At 44.2% G+C, this 19212-nt stretch overlaps 1 protein-coding gene across 1 annotated transcript in view; it reads right to left on the reverse strand.

Annotated features, from left to right (window-relative positions):
* Window positions 1–7499: 7499 nt before the first annotated feature.
* The window catches only part of LOC139838696 (uncharacterized), a 33695-nt gene continuing 21982 nt past the window's right edge, over window positions 7500–19212 (reverse strand). Inside the window, exon 3 of the mRNA XM_071828816.1 lies at window positions 7500–7723. Within this exon, the coding sequence (XP_071684917.1) occupies window positions 7500–7723 (224 nt within the window). The remainder of the gene's footprint in view (window positions 7724–19212) is intronic.

Below are 19212 nucleotides of genomic sequence, written 5' to 3' on the forward strand. Positions count from 1 at the left end.
ACCCCCCGCCCCACCACTACCGGAACCCTAGATCGACCACACCTCCCTCCATGGCTGGATCCACCATCGACCGGCTCCTCGACCATTTTGATTGCCAAACCGTGGCTGCTCCCGCTATGGCACATCTTCCTCGCGGGTACGCATTAGCTGATCTTCCTCCGGGTCCCATGGCGCATCCTCCATCCCGCCATCACTGACCCATAAGTACCTCGGAGTGTCGCATCGCTCGTGCGGGATGTGGGTGGCGGAAATCACTAACCCCACCACCCACGAGGGTATTTGGATCGGCAGCTTTCCCTTCTTCAGGTTAGTCTAGCCCTATAAAAAATAGAAATCCAGGTGGTGATTTTGTGCCCCCTGTGAACTTATGAAAAAAATCCAAACAATTCCAACATCTTTCACCAACAAAATATCATTAAGAATCCGGGATCAAATTTGACATATTTTCAGATTTGTTCAGAACATGCATTTATTAGTCATTTATTAGCATTGACGAGGTAAACATCTGCATTTATTAGTCATTCACATAATAGAAAAGAAAAAATTCTAAATGAAATCAATTTTCTATGGAGCCTAAAATCTGATCTCACGCACCCAATGACAAGAATAGTATTTCCTCTCGAAGACTCCTCGTAAGGTTTTTAGAGACATATCATTGGGGGCATGTGTCGCCGGGAACAACATCCCGACATCGTGAGGACGTGAACCCCTGGCAAGCACGACACCGGCCTTGGCTGCATCGGCCTCTGCGCCCTTACCCCGCTCCCGTCGGATGCGGCCATGAGGACCAAGGGCCCGGCGAGATCTTGGACGGTGGTTGCCGCAGGTCTTGGAGCCGGAACTCGCTCCTGCGTGAGTCCTGGGGTATCCAGCACGTGAGCTCGCTTCTCTCGACCTACTCGAGCCGGAACTGGACCTCGTGCCGCCACCATCGACGCCGTGAAGGATGTGGCTGTGGCGGGTCTGGTGGGGGAGGCTACTGGGAGCTGTCGGCCGGGATCAAGGCGAGCGCGGGGGTAGGGAGCTTGAGGAGCGGAGGGCGGACGGTGGGAGCGGCGGGCGGCGGGGAAGATGTGGCGGCACCGATGACGGGGAAGATGCGGCGTCGGAGGGAAGTGGCCGGCAACGGGGACGAGCGACGGGAAAATACGAGGACGGGGATAGAAGATTAGTCGGTGGTCCACCGATTAGCAAAACGTGGATGAGGAGGTTCGACCAATTTTGCCGGATCATTTGATCCACCTTTTTGAGAAAATATTCCCTACTAGTGGATGGTACCATCCATCTCAGTTGCAACCAAACATAAGCAAAAAAAGGGACCATCCCATCTCATCCCTCTTCGAGTCAGCAACCAAACGCACGCTAAGTAACCTTGTCCTGTACTTTGTGCTCTTGAAGTTCTTCCACTCCACGCAGAAAGGAGCATGCCATCTGCTGCATGCTGATCTCGCAGGGAATACCTTTACCAGATGATAATTTCTTCATTAAAAGATAGGAATCAAATCAGGATGATTACCTAACATAATGAGAGTGTACACCTCTTCCACTCGTGCATAAGCTGACCGATGCAGAAAAAATCTTATATCTTATATCTTATATCTTATATCTTATATTTACTAATTGGAGACTCCCAACAAGCCTCCACGTTAATTCTAGAGATTAGCAGTTAATGACCATCAGATCGACTAATGCTACATCGTCTGCCGTTGGATGGCATCTATCCATACCGCGTCCGCCCGCCTAAATCGTTTCTCCTCTCTTTCCATCCACTTCCGTAATAGAGAAAAAACCTAACCATTGCCTCCAGGCTCCAGACTAATCCGGCCGCCGCCCCTCCTGCGTGCCTCCGATTTGGCCAAAACCATCAGTTCCACGCGTGTTAGACCTGGCAACACTATCTATTCTTTCTAATCAGATGATGTGATTGGTGGCGTCGCCCAGCTGTTCCACCTATGTGGTATTATTTTAGTCTCGATCGATTATGGCACGTACCGCGTGCAATGCATGTTTGTATGCTCACGTTTTGCTCTTCCTCCTAGCTCTTAATTAACATAGTGGTGAAAGTGTGAAACTAACTACGGGCAAAAGAAGGGTTGAAATTAAGATCCAATCTTGCATGCCCGCTACGTGCTACTATTTTCAGCTGCAACAATGGAAACTTTGGATCTTCTCATCTTTGAGAAAGCCACCACCTATTTTAATCGAACATATGAATTAATAGCCTGGAGGTTGATTCAGTACAGGAGGAAGGTATACCTACGCCGCCGACTGTTTGAAGGAGATCGATGTCGTCGGCAGCCGGATTAAAGAACAGTGGTGGAATGGGGCGCAGCCACGAGACACAGTTGAGTTTCGTTCGTCCGTGGCTAATGTGACGGTAATTACTCAATATGCTTTAAATCTCAGGCTTTAAATTATTACTCCCTCTATTTTTTAAAGAATTGTTCAATTTTTTTTAATACGGATGTATCAATAATTAAAATATATCTACATATATCCGTATTTAGATAAAGATGAGCAGTTCTTTAGAGGCGGAGGAAGTATTTTTTTTTTGAACATTATAATTAATACCCAGTCCAGTAGACACTAGGTAGCTCTGCAATTACGCCTAGCCATATTTGTCTGGGTACATTGAATGAATTATTCCACATGTTAGGAGTCACTCTTCAATTATTCAAGGTTTGAACAACCAATACTGCTTTTCTTCCGAAAAGTGTGTTTGACACATGGGCACCAATGTTCCCATCGCTTTTAGATTTTTGGAAATTTCAAAACTTAACACTTCTATGTCTTGAAAAATTATGACGTTGAAATATATATATATAGATATATACAGTAGAGGTGTATGCAAAAATTTCCCGTTAAAAAATACATTGTATTTTGGGAAATATAAAAAAGACAAATTTCTGACAGTAAATGGTGGTAAAATAGTATTAAAATACTATATCCTTCAAAAAAATTATATTTCTCAATATTTAAAGTATTTTTTACTGGAACTTTGTTGCGTAGACTTCTCCTCTACATATCTATCAATATATTTAACGCTATAATTTTTTAAGACATAGAATAGTGAGGTTTTGAAAATTTAAAAAATCTGAATGTGGAGGGAGCACTGGTGCCCATGTGCACCAAATCCTTTTTCTTTTTCTTTGTGTAAATAAGTTTTGGTAGTGTATTACAGAATATACTAACCTTTAATACTAAAAGCTTCTAATTATATGTTCCTTCGCAATTTCTCTTGAACCTGCTTCTTTCTGAACCCGCTATACAACTTGGTGTTAACTGATAATTGATTCAATCATAGCCATGAATCATTATACTACACATTCTCAAATTGAATGTGGCGATCAAACCAAACAAGCGTTATATCTATATTACTGCATATCCCGTTCATTTGGTACTCGGCAAACTGCAAGAGGTAGCTGTAAAAAAAAGCATGTTGCATATACTCTGTAACTCGGTAAAACCAGCTGTCAAAGATTTCACCAAAGAAAGACATAAACATTTGCCCGAGCTAAATGAAGTCCATCTGGTGTGCAATTATTTGTTACAGTGAAATTGGTGTTTCCAGGTCAAAATCATCACATTTTTCATATAACTATTAAAATTTCATATTTTCAGCTCCATTCTATCACAAACTAGGCTAAGAAAGGCATGATGACTTCCTTTGTGTGCTGTTACCGGGTTAGGTTTTGGCTAATACAACTTTGCTTTTTTTGTTTTCTATTGCATGTCAAAAAACAAAAGGTATGGTTATTTTGAATTGAGGCGGGGAGCTTGCTGGAGAGTTTTCCATAGTATTCAACCATGGAAACCATATGAGCGTGACCATTTTTGCACACATAGTTTCGAAGGTATTTTTCCGCTGTAAGCATATATGTTACTATGTGTATGTCTTGCACCAGTTCAAAATTCTACGTAATTATTTACCTATGACTTTTTCACATATTTTTGTGAAGAAAATATTTGTCACTATTTCATGAGAATAAATGAATTATACACGTACAAATTCCCATGCAAAAGAAAAAACTCATAGATGATGAAGACAAAGTTGAAACATGCATTTAACTACAATTTGTAGTTACTTGCATAAGCTCACGAAAGACAATTGAATATAAGGGAACTATCTAACAAACTAAGAGTTAAACTGAAGATGGAATAAATTTACTAAGGTTTTGTAGAAATAGTTGAATTGTCAAGGGTGTGCCATTAAACTATCCACAATGGTGAGAACCAATCTTATAACCAAATACCTTTAAGACATAGAAGTTTGACACATACTATATCATCCCCGTGCGATGCACGGGTTGATGACTATGCTATAATATGCATCGTGGTTAAAACTACAACATGGAGAGATTAAAAGCTGATGATGAGACGATTGTCGTCGCCGCGTCACGATCCTTTTTCCCTTACCCTCCGTATTTCGTTGTAAAATTCAAGCTGCAAACGCCGCCGTCAATCGAAGCCTGTGACCACACCTTGGTGCTTCCCTCCGTCAATCGAAGCCTGTGACCACACCTTGGTGCTCCCCTCGTGACGCGCTACTGATCCTCTTTCCTCGTAGACTCATTGGCATCATTAGAGTCTCAGTCCCACATGGAACTTAGCAGTAAAGTGCCCTGGAGCTCCTCGCTCAGGAAAATCCACCCTCTGCGATGCCGGTCAGGGACGAGGTCGAAGCCCCCACTACGCCCGCCATTGCAGTCCGCGCAGAAGAACGCGAACTCGCGTCTCCCGGCCGCCACACGTCGTCCTCGTGCTCCTCCCCCTTTGCTTCCTCAGGCCCTTCTCCTAGCCCCTTCTATACGAGTGGCAGGGACCTCCAACCCCGACCACCGCTGACTCTCATTATGTTAGGTAATCGGGGCGGCGGCATCTGGGAGCTCTGCTAGCTTCGGATCCGGCTTGAACTCAGCTTGGAGATTGGAGATTTTGCTTTGCAAAGAAGACAGTGCCCGGAGGAGCTCGCCTCTGCCTCGAATCGAATCTACAACTAAACATGGGGATCGGTCGGCAGAGAGCTTGATCTGGCCATCAGGTCCTTGATCTAGTCGCTGGAGTGCTCGATCTGGCGTTCCGGTCACCGGGAAAAAAACAAAAACTGTTCGTTCGCTCGCTCGCCCCCCCCGATGGGCGACGGGCGAACCCTAGCCGCCGCCAACTCCCAGTCCTCCTCCCCTTCCTCTCCCCGGCCGTCGCCGCCAGCGTGGGCCACCGGGCGTTGCCCGCGCGGTGCCGGCGGCGGCGGGGTTGACTCTACCCGCGGCGCGGCGGGGGCGCGGGGGCTCCTTGGCGGCTGATACGTCTCCGACGTATCGATAATTTCTTATGTTCCATGCCACATTATTGATGTTATCTACATGTTTTATGCACACTTTATGTCATATTCGTGTATTTTCTGGAACTAACCTATTAACAAGATGCCGAAGTGCCGTCTCTGTTTCTGCTGTTTTTGGTTTCAGAAATCCTAGTAACGAAATATTCTCGGAATCGGACGAAATCAACGCCAAAGATCTTAGAATCCCCGGAAGCATCCAGAACACACCAGAGAGGTCAGAGGGGGGCCACAGGCCCACCAAACCACACCCTGGCGCGGCCTAGGGGGGGCCCGCACCCCCCTATGGTGTGGCCACCCCAGAAGCCCTCCTGCGCCGCCTCTTCGCCTATATAAAGCCTCCGTCGCGAAAACCCTGATGGGATCGACGAAACCCACAGAAACCTTCCAGAGCCGCCGCCATCGCGAGGCCAAGATCTGGGGGACAGGAGTCTCTGTTCCGGCACGCTGCCGGGACGGGGAAGTGCCCCCGGAAGGCTTCTCCATCGACACCGCTGCCATCTTCACCGCCATCTTCATCACCGCTGCTGCTCCCATGAGGAGGGAGTAGTTCTCCATCGAGGCTCGGGGCTGTACCGGTAACTATGTGGTTCATCTCTCTCCTATGTGCTTCAATACAATAATCTCATGAGCTGCTTTACATGATTGAGATTCATATGATGATGCTTGTAATCTAGATGTCATTATGCTAGTCAAGTGAGTTTTACTTATGTGATCTCCGGAGACTCCTTGTCCCACGTGTGTAAAGGTGACAGTGTGTGCACCGTGTGGGTCTCTTAGGCTATATTTCACAGAATACTTATTCACTAATGAATGGCATAGTGAGGTGCTTATTTATATCTCTTTATGATTGCAATGTATTTGTATCACAATTTATCTATGTGCTACTCTAGCAATGTTATTAAAGTAGTCTATTCCTCCTGCACGATGTAATGGTGACAGTGTGTGCATCCGTGTTAGTACTTGGTTTATGCTATGATCATGATCTCTTGTAGATTGCGAAGTTAACTATTGCTATGATAGTATTGATGTGATCTATTCCTCCTACATATGCATGAAGGTGACAGTGTGCATGCTATGTTAGTACTTGGTTTAGTCTTTTGATCTATCTTACACTATAAGGTTACTAAAATATGAACATTAATTGTGGAGCTTGTTAACTCCGGCATTGAGGGTTCGTGTAATCCTACGCAATGTGTTCATCATCCAACAAGAGTGTAGAGTATGCATTTATCTATTCTGTTATGTGATCAATGTTGAGAGTGTCCACTAGTGAAAGTCTAATCCCTAGGCCTTGTTCCTAAATACTGCTGTGTTACTACTGCTTGTTTCTTTGTTTCACCGTGTTACTATCTTTGCAATACTACCACCATCAACTACACGCCAGCAAGCTATTTTTACGGCACCGTTGCTACTGCTCATACTTATTTATACCACCTGTATTTCACTATCTCTTCGCCGAACTAGTGCACCTATTAGGTGTGTTGGGGACACAAGAGACTTCTTGCTTTGTGGTTGCAGGGTTGCATGAGAGGGATATCTTTGACCTCTTCCTCCCTGAGTTCGATAAACCTTGGGTGATCCACTTAAGGGAAAACTTGCTGCTGTTCTACAAACCTCTGCTCTTGGAGGCCCAACACTGTCTACAGGAAAGGAGGGGGAACGTAGACATCAGCGGCGCGGTGCTGCTCGGCTGGCGGCGGTCCGGCGCGGCGGCGTGAGACCCGCGCGCTGGGTGGGAGGAGGGACGGCAGCGCTCCTGCTTGGCGGCGGAGTTGCGAAGGCGGGCGGCGCGGGCGATTCCTGCTCGGCCCAGATCTGGCCCAGGCGGGCCCTAGATGGGCTCGGCGGGCTGCCTGCGTCTACGGCGCGCCGGCGGTGCTCCCTGGCGGCGGAGATGCTGTGGTGGCGGTGGATGGGTGGTGGCGGCGCTGCGGCCGGCCTGCTGCAGCTTGGCAGCAGGGCTTTACGGGCCAGTTTGGGCCCGCCCGGGCCAGTTCGGGCCTGGTGTGCCCTCGTTGCCATGTCCGGCCGGCGACCGTGAAAGCGGTGGAGGTAGTTCCCTCCCGCCCGGTTGTGGTACTGTTACCCCCGTCCCTGCTGCTTGTCGCCTCTTCCTCTAGGCCCTGTCGCGGTGACCACAGTGCGACAGCGAGGGTGACTACAAGACCGTGGTGGCGTGTGCTGGTTGGTGGCTTGTTTGGTGGAGCACGTCGAGGCGTTCAGGGTGGTGGGTTTGGTGGTCAGGAGAAATCCGTGTCGGCATGCCCGACTCCGGCGCGGCGACGCCTGCGGGTGCCGCCTTCCTTCCTGAAGGGCATCGGATGTATCCCTCCCCAATCCCTTCCGCGTACCGGGGGAAACCTGTGGTGACCCTGCATACCACTGCATGTTGTAGTATGCCAGTCGTTGATATAACATTCACGAAGTACCAATCCGCAAATATTACATCCCTCAGAGTAGTACAACAGAACATAGCAGGTCCATAACTCATTCATTTATTATTACAAGCAACATGTACATATCATCTCGGAGTTCCTCTTGGGTCCTAAGAGGAATACTCCTGGGTTCGAGGTGAACCCGACTCAACTTACAATATAAGAGTCTTACTAGGTTATACATTTATTCTCAACGAGCAGTGGAGTACTAAGAGTTCGTACTGCTCGGATACTACTACTACTAGGTAGGTCTATGCTTGCTCTCCTCCGGAACCCTCCCCGGTTCCGTAGACGATGAGGTAGTCAACTCCTTCTATACCTCCGGAGAGGTCTGGTTCTTCTGCCAGCTCTGACCGAAATCTTTGGGGATGATTCTGTATTACAATTTGGTGGAGGAACTTTAGGACATCCTTGGGGAACCGCACCTGGTGCAGCAGCTAATCGAGTGGCTTTAGAAGCCTGTGTACAAGCTCGTAACGAAGGGCGTGATCTTGCTCGTGAAGGTAATGAAATTATCCGAGCAGCTTGCAAATGGAGTCCTGAACTAGCCGCGGCTTGTGAAGTATGGAAGGCGATCAAATTCGAGTTCGAGCCGGTAGAAGCCTCCCGCGTTCTTCAGAACGACGACTGATGTCTACGTTCCCCCTCCTTTCCTGTAGACAGTGTTGGGCCTCCAAGAGCAGAGGTTTGTAGAACAGCAGCAAGTTTTCCCTTAAGTGGATCACCCAAGGTTTATAGAACTCAGGGAGGAAGAGGTCAAAGATATCCCTCTCATGCAACCCTGCAACCACAAAGCAAGAAGTCTCTTGTGTCCCCAACACACCAAATAGGTGCACTAGTTCGGCGAAGAGATAGTGAAATACAGGTGGTATGAATATATATGAGCAGTAGCAACGGTGCCAGAAAATAGCTTGCTGGCGTGTAGTTGATGGTGGTAGTATTGCAGCAGTAGTAACGCAAGAAAACGATGAAACAAGCGTAGTAACGCAGCAGTATTTAGGAACAAGGCCTAGGGATTACACTTTCACTAGTGGACACTCTCAACATTGATCACATAACAGAATAGATAAATGCATACTCTACACTTTTGTTGGATGATGAACACATTGCGTAGGATTACACGAACCCTCAATGCCGGAGTTAACAAGCTCCACAATAATGCTCATATTTAAGTAACCTTATAGTGTAAGATAGATCAACAGACTAAACCAAGTACTAACATAGCATGCACACTGTCACCTTCATGCATATGTAGGAGGAATAGATCACATCAATATTATCATAGCAATAGTTAACTTCGCAATCTACAAGAGATCATGATCATAGCATAAACCAAGTACTAACACGGTGCACACACTGTCACCTTTACACACGTGCAGGAGGAATAGAACTACTTTAATAACTTTGCTAGAGTAGCACATAGATAGTAGTGATACAAAACTCATATGAATCTCAATCATGTAAAGCAGCTCATGAGATCATTGTATTGAGGTACATGGGAGAGAGATGAACCACATAGCTACAGCGGAGCCCTCAGCCTCGGGGGTGGATTACTCCCTCCTCATCATGGAAGCAGCGATGGCGGTGAAGATGGCGGTGAAGACGGCGGTGGAGATGGCTCCGGGGCAATTCCCCGTCCGGCAGAGTGCCGGAACAGAGTTCTGTCCCCTGAATTGGAGTTTCGCGATGGCGGCGGCGCCACTGGAGTCTTTCTGGAGTTTCGTCAATTGGTACTGCGTTTTTAGATCGAAAAGGGCTTTTATAGGCGAAGAGGCGGCGCGAGGGGCACACAGGGCGCCACACCCTAGGCCGGCGCGGCCTAGGCCTGGCCCGCGCCGCCATGTGGTGTGGTGGCCCCCTGGCCCCTCTCCGACTCTTCTTCGGTGTTACGGACGCTTCCGGGAAAAATAGGAGGTTTGGCGTTGATTTCGTCCACGTCCGAGAATATTGCCCGAACAACCTGTCTGGAACCAAAAACAGCAGAAAACAGGAACTGGCACTGTGGCATCTTGTTAATAGGTTAGTTCCGGAAAATGCATGAAAATGATATAAAGTGTGAACAAAACATGTTGGTATTGTCATAAAACAAGCATGGAACATCGGAAATTATAGATACGTTGGAGACGTATCAGCATCCCCAAGCTTAGTTCCTACTCGTCCTCGAGTAGGTAAACGATAAAAGATAATTTCTGAGGTGACATGCTACCAACATAATCTTAATCATACCATTGTAAAGCATATGAGATGAATGCAGCGATTCGAAACAATGTAAATGCAATGAGTAAACAAGTGAATCATATAGCAAAGACTTTTCATGAATAGTACTTTCGAGACAAGCATCAATAAGTCTTGCATAATAGTTACTCATAAAGCAATAAATTCATAGTAGAGACATTGAAGCAACACAATGGAAGATTAAGTTTCAGCGGTTGCTTTCAACTTGTAACATGTATATCTCATGGATAGTTGTCAATGCAAAGCAATATAACAAATGCAATAAGCAAGTATATAAGAATCAATGCACAGTTCACACAAATGTTTGCTTCTTGAGGTGGAGAAAGATAGGTGAACTGACTCAACAATAAAAGTAAAAGAATGGTCCTTCAAAGAGGAAAGCATCGATTGCTATATTTGTGCTAGAGCTTTTATTTTGAAAACATGAAACAATTTTGTCAACGGTAGTAATAAAGCATATGTATCATGTAAATTATATCTTACAAGTTGCAAGCCTCATGCATAGTATACTAATAGTGCCCGCACCTTGTCCTAATTAGCTTGGACTACCGGATCATCACAATGCACATGTTTTAACCAAGTGTCACAAAGGGGTACCTCTATGCCGCTTTGTACAAAGGTCTAAGGAGAAAGCTCGCATTGGATTTCTCGCTATTGATTATTCTCAACTTAGACATCCATACCGGGACAACATAGACAACAGATAATGGACTCCTCTTTTATGCATAAGCATGTAACAACAATTAATAATTCTTCTCATATGAGATTGAGGATATTTGTCCAAAACTGAAACTTCCACCATGGATCATGGCTTTAGTTAGCGGCCCAATGTTCTTCTCTAACAATATGCATGCTTAACCATAAGGTGGTAGATCGCTCTTACTTCAGACAAGACGAACATGCATAGCAACTCACATGAAATTCAACAAAGAGTAGTTGATGGCGTCCCCAGTGAACATGGTTATCGCACAACAAGCAACTTAATAAGAGATAAAGTGCATAAGTACATATTCAATACCACAATAGTTTTTAAGCTATTTGTCCCATGAGCTATATATTGCAAAGGCGAATGATGGAATTTTAAAGGTAGCACTCAAGCAATTTACTTTGGAATGGCGGAAAATACCATGTAGTAGGTAGGTATGGTGGACACAAATGGCATAGTGTTGTTTGGCTCAAGGATTTGGATGCATGAGAAGTATTCCCTCTCGATACAAGGTTTAGGCTAGCAAGGTTGTTTGAAGCAAACACAAGCACGAACTAGTACAGCAAAACTCACATAAAAGACATATTACAAGCATTATAAAACTATACATCGTCTTCCTTGTTGTTCAAACATCTTACTAGAAAATATCTAGACTCTAGAGAAACCACTCATGCAAACCCAAATTTTAACAAGCTCTATGTATTTCTTCACTAATGGGTGCAAGGTATATGATGCAAGAGCTTAAACAAGAGCACAACAATTGCCAAGTATCACATTATTCAAGACATCACACCAATTTCTACATGTAGCATTTTCCAATTCCAACCATATAATAATTTAACGAAGCAGTTTCAACCTTCGCCATGAATATTATGAGCTAAGAACACATGTGTTCATACGAACCAGCGGAGCGTGTCTCTCTCCCACACAAGCATTTATTCAAACACAAACAAAAACAAAAGCATACAGACGCTCCAAGTAAAGCACATAAGATGTGACCGAATAAAAATATAGTTTCAAGAGAAGGAACACTGATAATTTGTCGATGAAGAAGGGGATGCCTTGGGCATCCCCAAGCTTAGACGCTTGAGACTTCTTGCAATCTGCAGCGATGAACCACCGGGGCCTCCCCAAGCTTAGAGCTTACACACTTTGTGATCATCGTATCTCAGCCTCCTGTCTCGACCCTTGCAAACTTCCTCCACACCAAACTCAAACAACTCATTAGAGGGTTAGTGCACAATAAAAATTAACATATTCAGAGGTGACACAATCATTCTTAACACTTCTGGACATTGCATAATGCTACTGGACATTAGTGGATCTAAGAAATTCATCCAACATAGCAAAAGAGGCAATGCGAAATAAAAGGCAGAATCTGTCAAAACAGAACAGTTCGTATTGACGAATTTTAAAATGGCACCAGACTTGCTCAAATGAAAATGCTCAAATTGAATGAAAGTTGCGTACATATCTGAGGATCATGCACGTAAATTGGCTTAATTTTCTGAGCTACCTACAGGGAGGTGGACCCAGATTCGTGACAGCAAAGAAATCTGGAACTGTGCAGTAATCCAAATCTAGTACTTACTTTTCTATCAACGGCTTAACTTGGCACAACAAAACACAAAACTAAGATAAGGAGAGGTTGCTACAGTAGTAAACAACTTCCAAGACACAAATATAAAACAAAGTACTGTAGCAAAATAACACATGGGTTATCTCCCAAGAAGTTCTTTCTTTATAGCCATTAAGATGGGCTCAGCAGTTTTAATAATCCATTCGGGAAATAGTATTTGAAGCAAAAGAGAGCTTCAAGAGGCAAATTCAAAACAAATTTAAGTCTAACATGCTTCCTATGAAGAGGAATCTTGTACACAAATGAATTCATGAAGAACAAAGTGACAAGCATAAGAGGATAAAACACGAGTAACTTCAAGATTCTCAACATAAAGAGGGGAAACTTAATATTATTAAGATGCATATAACCATATTTCCCTCTCTCATAATAACTTTCAGTAGCATCATTGATGAAATCCACAATATACCCATCACTTAAAACATTCTTATCATGGTTCATATGCATAGAAGTATCATTAATTTTGGCATAAGAAGAGTTATTCTCATTATTAGTAATTGGAGCAAGATTATTATCAAGAATTTGAACATGGTAAACAAGTTGCATATTAAAAGAATTGTTTTTGGTAATCCAATCATGACTATGACAAGTTTCATAAGGATAATTATAACCTATATCATAGCATTCTTTATAATAATCATCAAAGATCGGAGGCACAGTGTCATCATAAGAAATAGAATAGTTATCTTTCACAGTCGGTTTATCTATAACCATACCATCATTGTTATTAGAAGGAGATGTATCAAACACATAATGATCAGTAGCAAAAGGATTTTCAAACACCTCTTCCCCAAGCTTACAGCTTTCTATATTATTATGGGAGGAAGCATGGATAGCACTGACACTATGGCAATTATTATCATCATTTTCAGAATTAGTTTCCCAGAGATTTGCAATATCAAAAGTAGTGTGTTCATTCAAATCATGATTGCTAATGTATGTAAAGGTCATAGGAAGATCATCGTATTCAGATTCAGTATCACAATAATCATTAGGAGCAACATACTTACGGTTACCTAGCGTTATCTCATTCACGCGGGGATACGCCGTTACCTCTTTCTTTTTATTCTCCTTCTTCTTCTTCTTCTTCGTTCCCTTCTTCTTCTTCTTCTCTTCCTTCTCCTCGTTCCCTTCTTTAGGAGGAAGAGGCTTGAAGGGTGGCTCGTCCGCATAACCTGATTTACTTTCAGAAACAATAGAAGAAACTTGGGAGGATCCCTCCTTTTCATTAATTAGTTGAAAACACACAGCGGTCCTATCATATTTTGGCAAGGTGTCATCTTCTAAAATATTTTGTATGTAAGTATTTGTATGGCTATTATCAATGCAATAAGAAAAACACCCATGCAGGACATCATCAATATCAAGATCACTCATATGTAACAAAGAGATTTTTCTCGACAGTTCTTCACACCCCAAAAATAAAGTAAGTTCATCATGCTGATTAGGAGTAATTTCATCATCACAATACAAATTTGCAGCACTCATTGGGTTCAAATTATCATTGGAGGAGCATTGAAAATTAAAATGACCCACTTCATGGCAAACTTCACAAATAAAAGGATAGAGGGCACAAACTTTTTTACCAAGATCATCTAGAGCCCTAAACCACTTTCTAGTTTTTTCATTAATATGATGGATGCAATATTCATCTTTGACTTGATTAATTCCGCAAGGCCTATGCATTCCACAAAAATTAACATGCTTGTAAGAAATAGCATTTTTAGGAGTTTGAGCATGCTTATTGCAATAATTAACAACAATTTCATTCTTCATGCAAGCCTCTTTAAAAGGTTCATGATACTTATCAAAATTATTTTTAGGCAATTCAAAATGAGAAGCAAAGGCTTTATAAAGATTTGCAGCAACTTGAGAGTCAAGACCATAAGTAGCACTCATATTTCGAAATTTATCGGTATCCATAAAAGCTTCAATGCATTCATAATCATAATTTATACTGACTCTTTACCTTAGTCGTTCACCCACCCTTCAGCGTGGTCCTCAATCCGATCAAGAAGATCCCACCTAGCTTCAACCTCTTTGCTTGTGAAAGATCCTTCCGAACACGCGTCCAGATAGTCCTTGTGTTGTCCTGAAAGCCTCGCATAAAAATTATTAACAATAACATTACGGGAGCTCATGAATGGGACATTTGAGCATTAGTGACTTCAATCTCCCCCACGCTTGAGAAATACTCTCTCCATCACGAGGATAAAAGTTATAAATATAATTCCTATCAATATGCACTTCATGAGGAGGATAAAATTTAGAATAAAAGAGAGATGCAATTTCCTCCCAACCAAGAGAATGTCTATTCTCCAACAATTTATACCAATGCGCCGCTTTACCGTACAATAAACAGAATATCTTCTTCCTCACTTCATCCATAGAGATACCTGCACACTTGAATAACCCGCATAATTCGTGCAAAAACAAGAATGATCTCTAGGATGGACAGTTCCATCCCCTTTATAGTGATTGTCCATAACACATTCGATAATTTTCATAGGTATTTTATACGGAATACTTTCAGCAGGTGGATTTAAAATATCAGAAACATCATTAGAGTTATCGCATATGGGAGATAAAGCATTATCAGAGCAAAATATTTCTTCCAAAGCTGAGGAGCAAAAAAGATTATTCTTATATAAACTAGCTTCCCCAAGCTTAGACTTATCCATAGTATTAGCAGTAATTGCATTCATACTAATAACATCGCTACTAGCATGCAAATAAGGTTCCATAGGTTTTTTAATTTTCGCATCAAACAATTCTAAATCAGGAAAAAGATTAAAAAGCTCACCAATTTTTTTGTTGTTTTCCATTATGCCTAACTAGTGTAAACAAGAAACAAAAAGATGCAATTGCAGGATCTAAAGGAAATAGCTTCGAGCACAAACACAATGGCGCCGGAAAAGTACTTTACACAGGAACCGGAGTATGAGTGCCTTTTACCTTTCCTCCCCGGCAACGGCGCCGGAAAAGTGCTTGATGTCTACGTTCCCCCTCCTTTCCTGTAGACAGTGTTGGGCCTCCAAGAGCAGAGGTTTGTAGAACAGCAGCAAGTTTTCCCTTAAGTGGATCACCCAAGGTTTATCGAACTCAGGGAGGAAGAGGTCAAAGATATCCCTCTCATGCAACCCTGCAACCACAAAGCAAGAAGTCTCTTGTGTCCCCAACACACCAAATAGGTGCACTAGTTCGGCGAAGAGATAGTGAAATACAGGTGGTATGAATATATATGAGCAGTAGCAACGGTGCCAGAAAATAGCTTGCTGGCGTGTAGTTGATGGTGGTAGTATTGCAGCAGTAGTAACGCAGTAAAACAGTAAACAAGCAGTAGTAACGCAGCAGTATTTAGGAACAAGGCCTAGGGATTACACTTTCACTAGTGGACACTCTCAACATTGATCACATAACAGAATAGATAAATGCATACTCTACACTTTTGTTGGATGATGAACACATTGCGTAGGATTACACGAACCCTCAATGCCGGAGTTAACAAGCTCCACAATAATGCTCATATTTAAGTAACCTTATAGTGTAAGATAGATCAACAGACTAAACCAAGTACTAACATAGCATGCACACTGTCACCTTCATGCATATGTAGGAGGAATAGATCACATCAATATTATCATAGCAATAGTTAACTTCGCAATCTACAAGAGATCATGATCATAGCATAAACCAAGTACTAACACGGTGCACACACTGTCACCTTTACACACGTGCAGGAGGAATAGAACTACTTTAATAACTTTGCTAGAGTAGCACATAGATAGTAGTGATACAAAACTCATATGAATCTCAATCATGTAAAGCAGCTCATGAGATCATTGTATTGAGGTACATGGGAGAGAGATGAACCACATAGCTACAGCGGAGCCCTCAGCCTCGGGGGTGGATTACTCCCTCCTCATCATGGAAGCAGCGATGGCGGTGAAGATGGCGGTGAAGACGGCGGTGGAGATGGCTCCGGGGGCAATTCCCCATCCGGCAGGGTGCCGGAACAGAGAGTTCTGTCCCCTGAATTGGAGTTTCGCGATGGCGGCGGCGCCCCTGGAGTCTTTCTGGAGTTTCGTCAATTGGTACTGCGTTTTTAGATCGAAAGGGCTTTTATAGGCGAAGAGGCGGCGCAGGGGGGCACCTGGGGGCGCCACACCCTAGGCCGGCGCGGCCTAGGCCTGGCCCGCGCCGCCATGTGGTGTGGTGGCCCCCTGGCCCCTCTCCGACTCTTCTTCGGTGTTCTGGACGCTTCCGGGAAAAATAGGAGGTTTGGCGTTGATTTCGTCCAATTCCGAGAATATTGCCCGAACAGCCTTTCTGGAACCAAAAACAGCGTAAAACAGAACTGCACTTTGTGGCATCTTGTTAATAGGTTAGTTCCAGAAAATGCATGAAAATGATATAAAGTGTGAACAAAACATGTTGGTATTGTCATAAAACAAGCATGGAACATCGGAAATTATAGATACGTTGGAGACGTATCAACGACCTGGTCAAACAATTTGTCGGCTATCACCCTCTCTTTGGGAGAAAGGGCGTTTCGCCAGGACTTCTTCTGGTGAGCTACCAGGACATCTTCAAAGGGAGGGAGATTCGAGCGCCGCCCAGGCACCGAGGGATCGTGCAGGTAAAACCATTTGTTGCGCCAGCCCTGGACGGATTCCTTCATCGGGTAGTAGAATTAGTCGACCTCCTTCCTGACAACAAAGCCCACGCCACCGACGATGGGGGGCCATTGCTATCGTTGTGACGCTTCACATAGAAGATCTTCCTCCAAAGACCCCAGTGGGGGTCAATGCCAAGGAAGGCCTCACAAACGGTGATGAAGATGGAGAGGTGGAGAATGGAGTTTGGGGTCAGCTGCCAGAGCTAAATCCCGTAGAAGAAAACAAGGGAGCGAAGGAACTCATGGGCAGGAAGAGAGAGACCACGGAACAAGAAGGCAATGAACATAACGGTGAAGCCCTTCGGAGGCCTTGGGCGAGAAACAGCACCTGGAAGACGAATGTCATCGTCAGATGCGGAGATGAAGCTGAGGGCTCGCAGCTTGTTCACATCGCGATTGGAAATGGCTGACAAGGTATCAACTTGTCAATGCCTATGGATTGTAGGCTAGGGTTTAGTTGGAAGTAGAGGGTAAGTAGATCTCGAAGGTTTCAGCCGGAAAGTACTCGACGAATATGAAGACTAGGGTTTGCAGACAATGATTCGATTCCCTTTTCGTCCCTCGCCTCCCCCTTTATATAGGAGGTGGAGCCGAGGGATTCGTGCTATACAAGTTACAGAGTCCGGGACGGTTTCTAACTCATCCCGCCAGATTACAAATAACACTTCCTATTACAACTCTTGACTTTCCTTGATATATCTTGGGCTCCCGAATCTTCTTATTCTTCGGGTAGTGGGCCTTGATAAACCCGGGTACTATCTTCGGCAGGCCCATTTGGGATGCCTATGTCGGTAGCCCGAGATTTTGCTTGAATCGTAGAATCGGGAAAATCTCCACCGTTTATTTTTATTCGAAAGCTTTAACTTTTTTATATTTCTTCACATAAGATTCTATATTGTACAGGGGATAATGGTAGTTGGGGCTAGTTCATCGACGGATCAGGTACTAGTTAAGCTTGCTCTAGTGGCAATCCGCAAAAACCTACTTCAAAATCACGTCCCTGGACATGATCTCGGGATACTGGTGTAAACTTCGACGGGTGCCGCTTAAGGTCTTACCATTACGTCGAGTCCCAGTCAAATTTATCGGGTACCTAACGCGTCCGTTAGGATTTTCTTCGTATCTGTTGATACGGATAAAAATATGACGCAGATCTTCGGCGATGCCACGCCCGAGAACGGATGCAGGGTCTTACCTTCGCAAATTTGCGGCATTCAGAAATTGATCGCAACTTCGGCGTTCTGAGAATATATTGTCGAGTGCTTTTCCGGCTGTTGGAATGGCACATTTTATCGAGTCAAATATGACTTATACTGCTCTCCCGATGGGAGTATATGTAGAGTTAACTACAACTCGAAATATACTCTCTTGCTTTTCTATTTTTCCTTTGTTAATTTCATCGGGCACGCGAACAGCGTTCCCGATGGGAGTAGCCCCCGAGGCTACAGCCAAGAACTTGTGCTTGGTTGTAGGCTCAACATTTTAGTCCACCTTGTCGCTATATTGCCATTATTTCTCAATATGATCTTTTTCTTCTTCTTCTTCTTCTTTTTTTTTACCCCTCGGGTGCGCGAACAGCGCTCCCGATGGGAGTAGCCCCCGAGGCTACAGCCAAGAACTTGTACTTGGTTGTAGGCTCCGCAATTTCTATATTGTCATAGTCGAATTTTTACTTTTTGTCGAAGTAGCCCCCGAGCATTTGGGGAAAAACTTGTTTTTGATCAAAGGCTCCCGAAGTATTGAATAATTCTTCCTGTCGCCAATCTTCTTTAACTTTTCTTATCGACATGCTTCCCTTAACCAAATTTACTTCATCCCTCTCGAATAGTCGTGATCTTTCTGCCCTGTGGGTCCATTGCTTCCACCACGTTAACACGTCGTGCAAGTGGGGGACACACGTCCTCCGCTTTTTCTGGCGCACGTACAGTAACGCCTATCTCAGTAAAAATACCTTTTTACCCTTGTATCTAGAAGATCTATTCTCACCACACGATTTCTTCATCCAACGGCACACTGCTTCACCCGATTCTTATATAAACCTTTCTTCAACCTCCGTTCATCCCCTCGCTTGCGCCGCTCACCTGTTCCTCTTCGCAAAACTTCTCCTGCGCGCAATCTCTCTCTGATTTTCCGCACTCACACACATTGCTCTGTCATTGCCATTGATGCCACCGCGCG

The sequence above is a fragment of the Lolium perenne genome, chromosome 3 (assembly GCF_019359855.2).
Source record: "Lolium perenne isolate Kyuss_39 chromosome 3, Kyuss_2.0, whole genome shotgun sequence".
Lineage (NCBI taxonomy): Eukaryota > Viridiplantae > Streptophyta > Magnoliopsida > Poales > Poaceae > Lolium > Lolium perenne.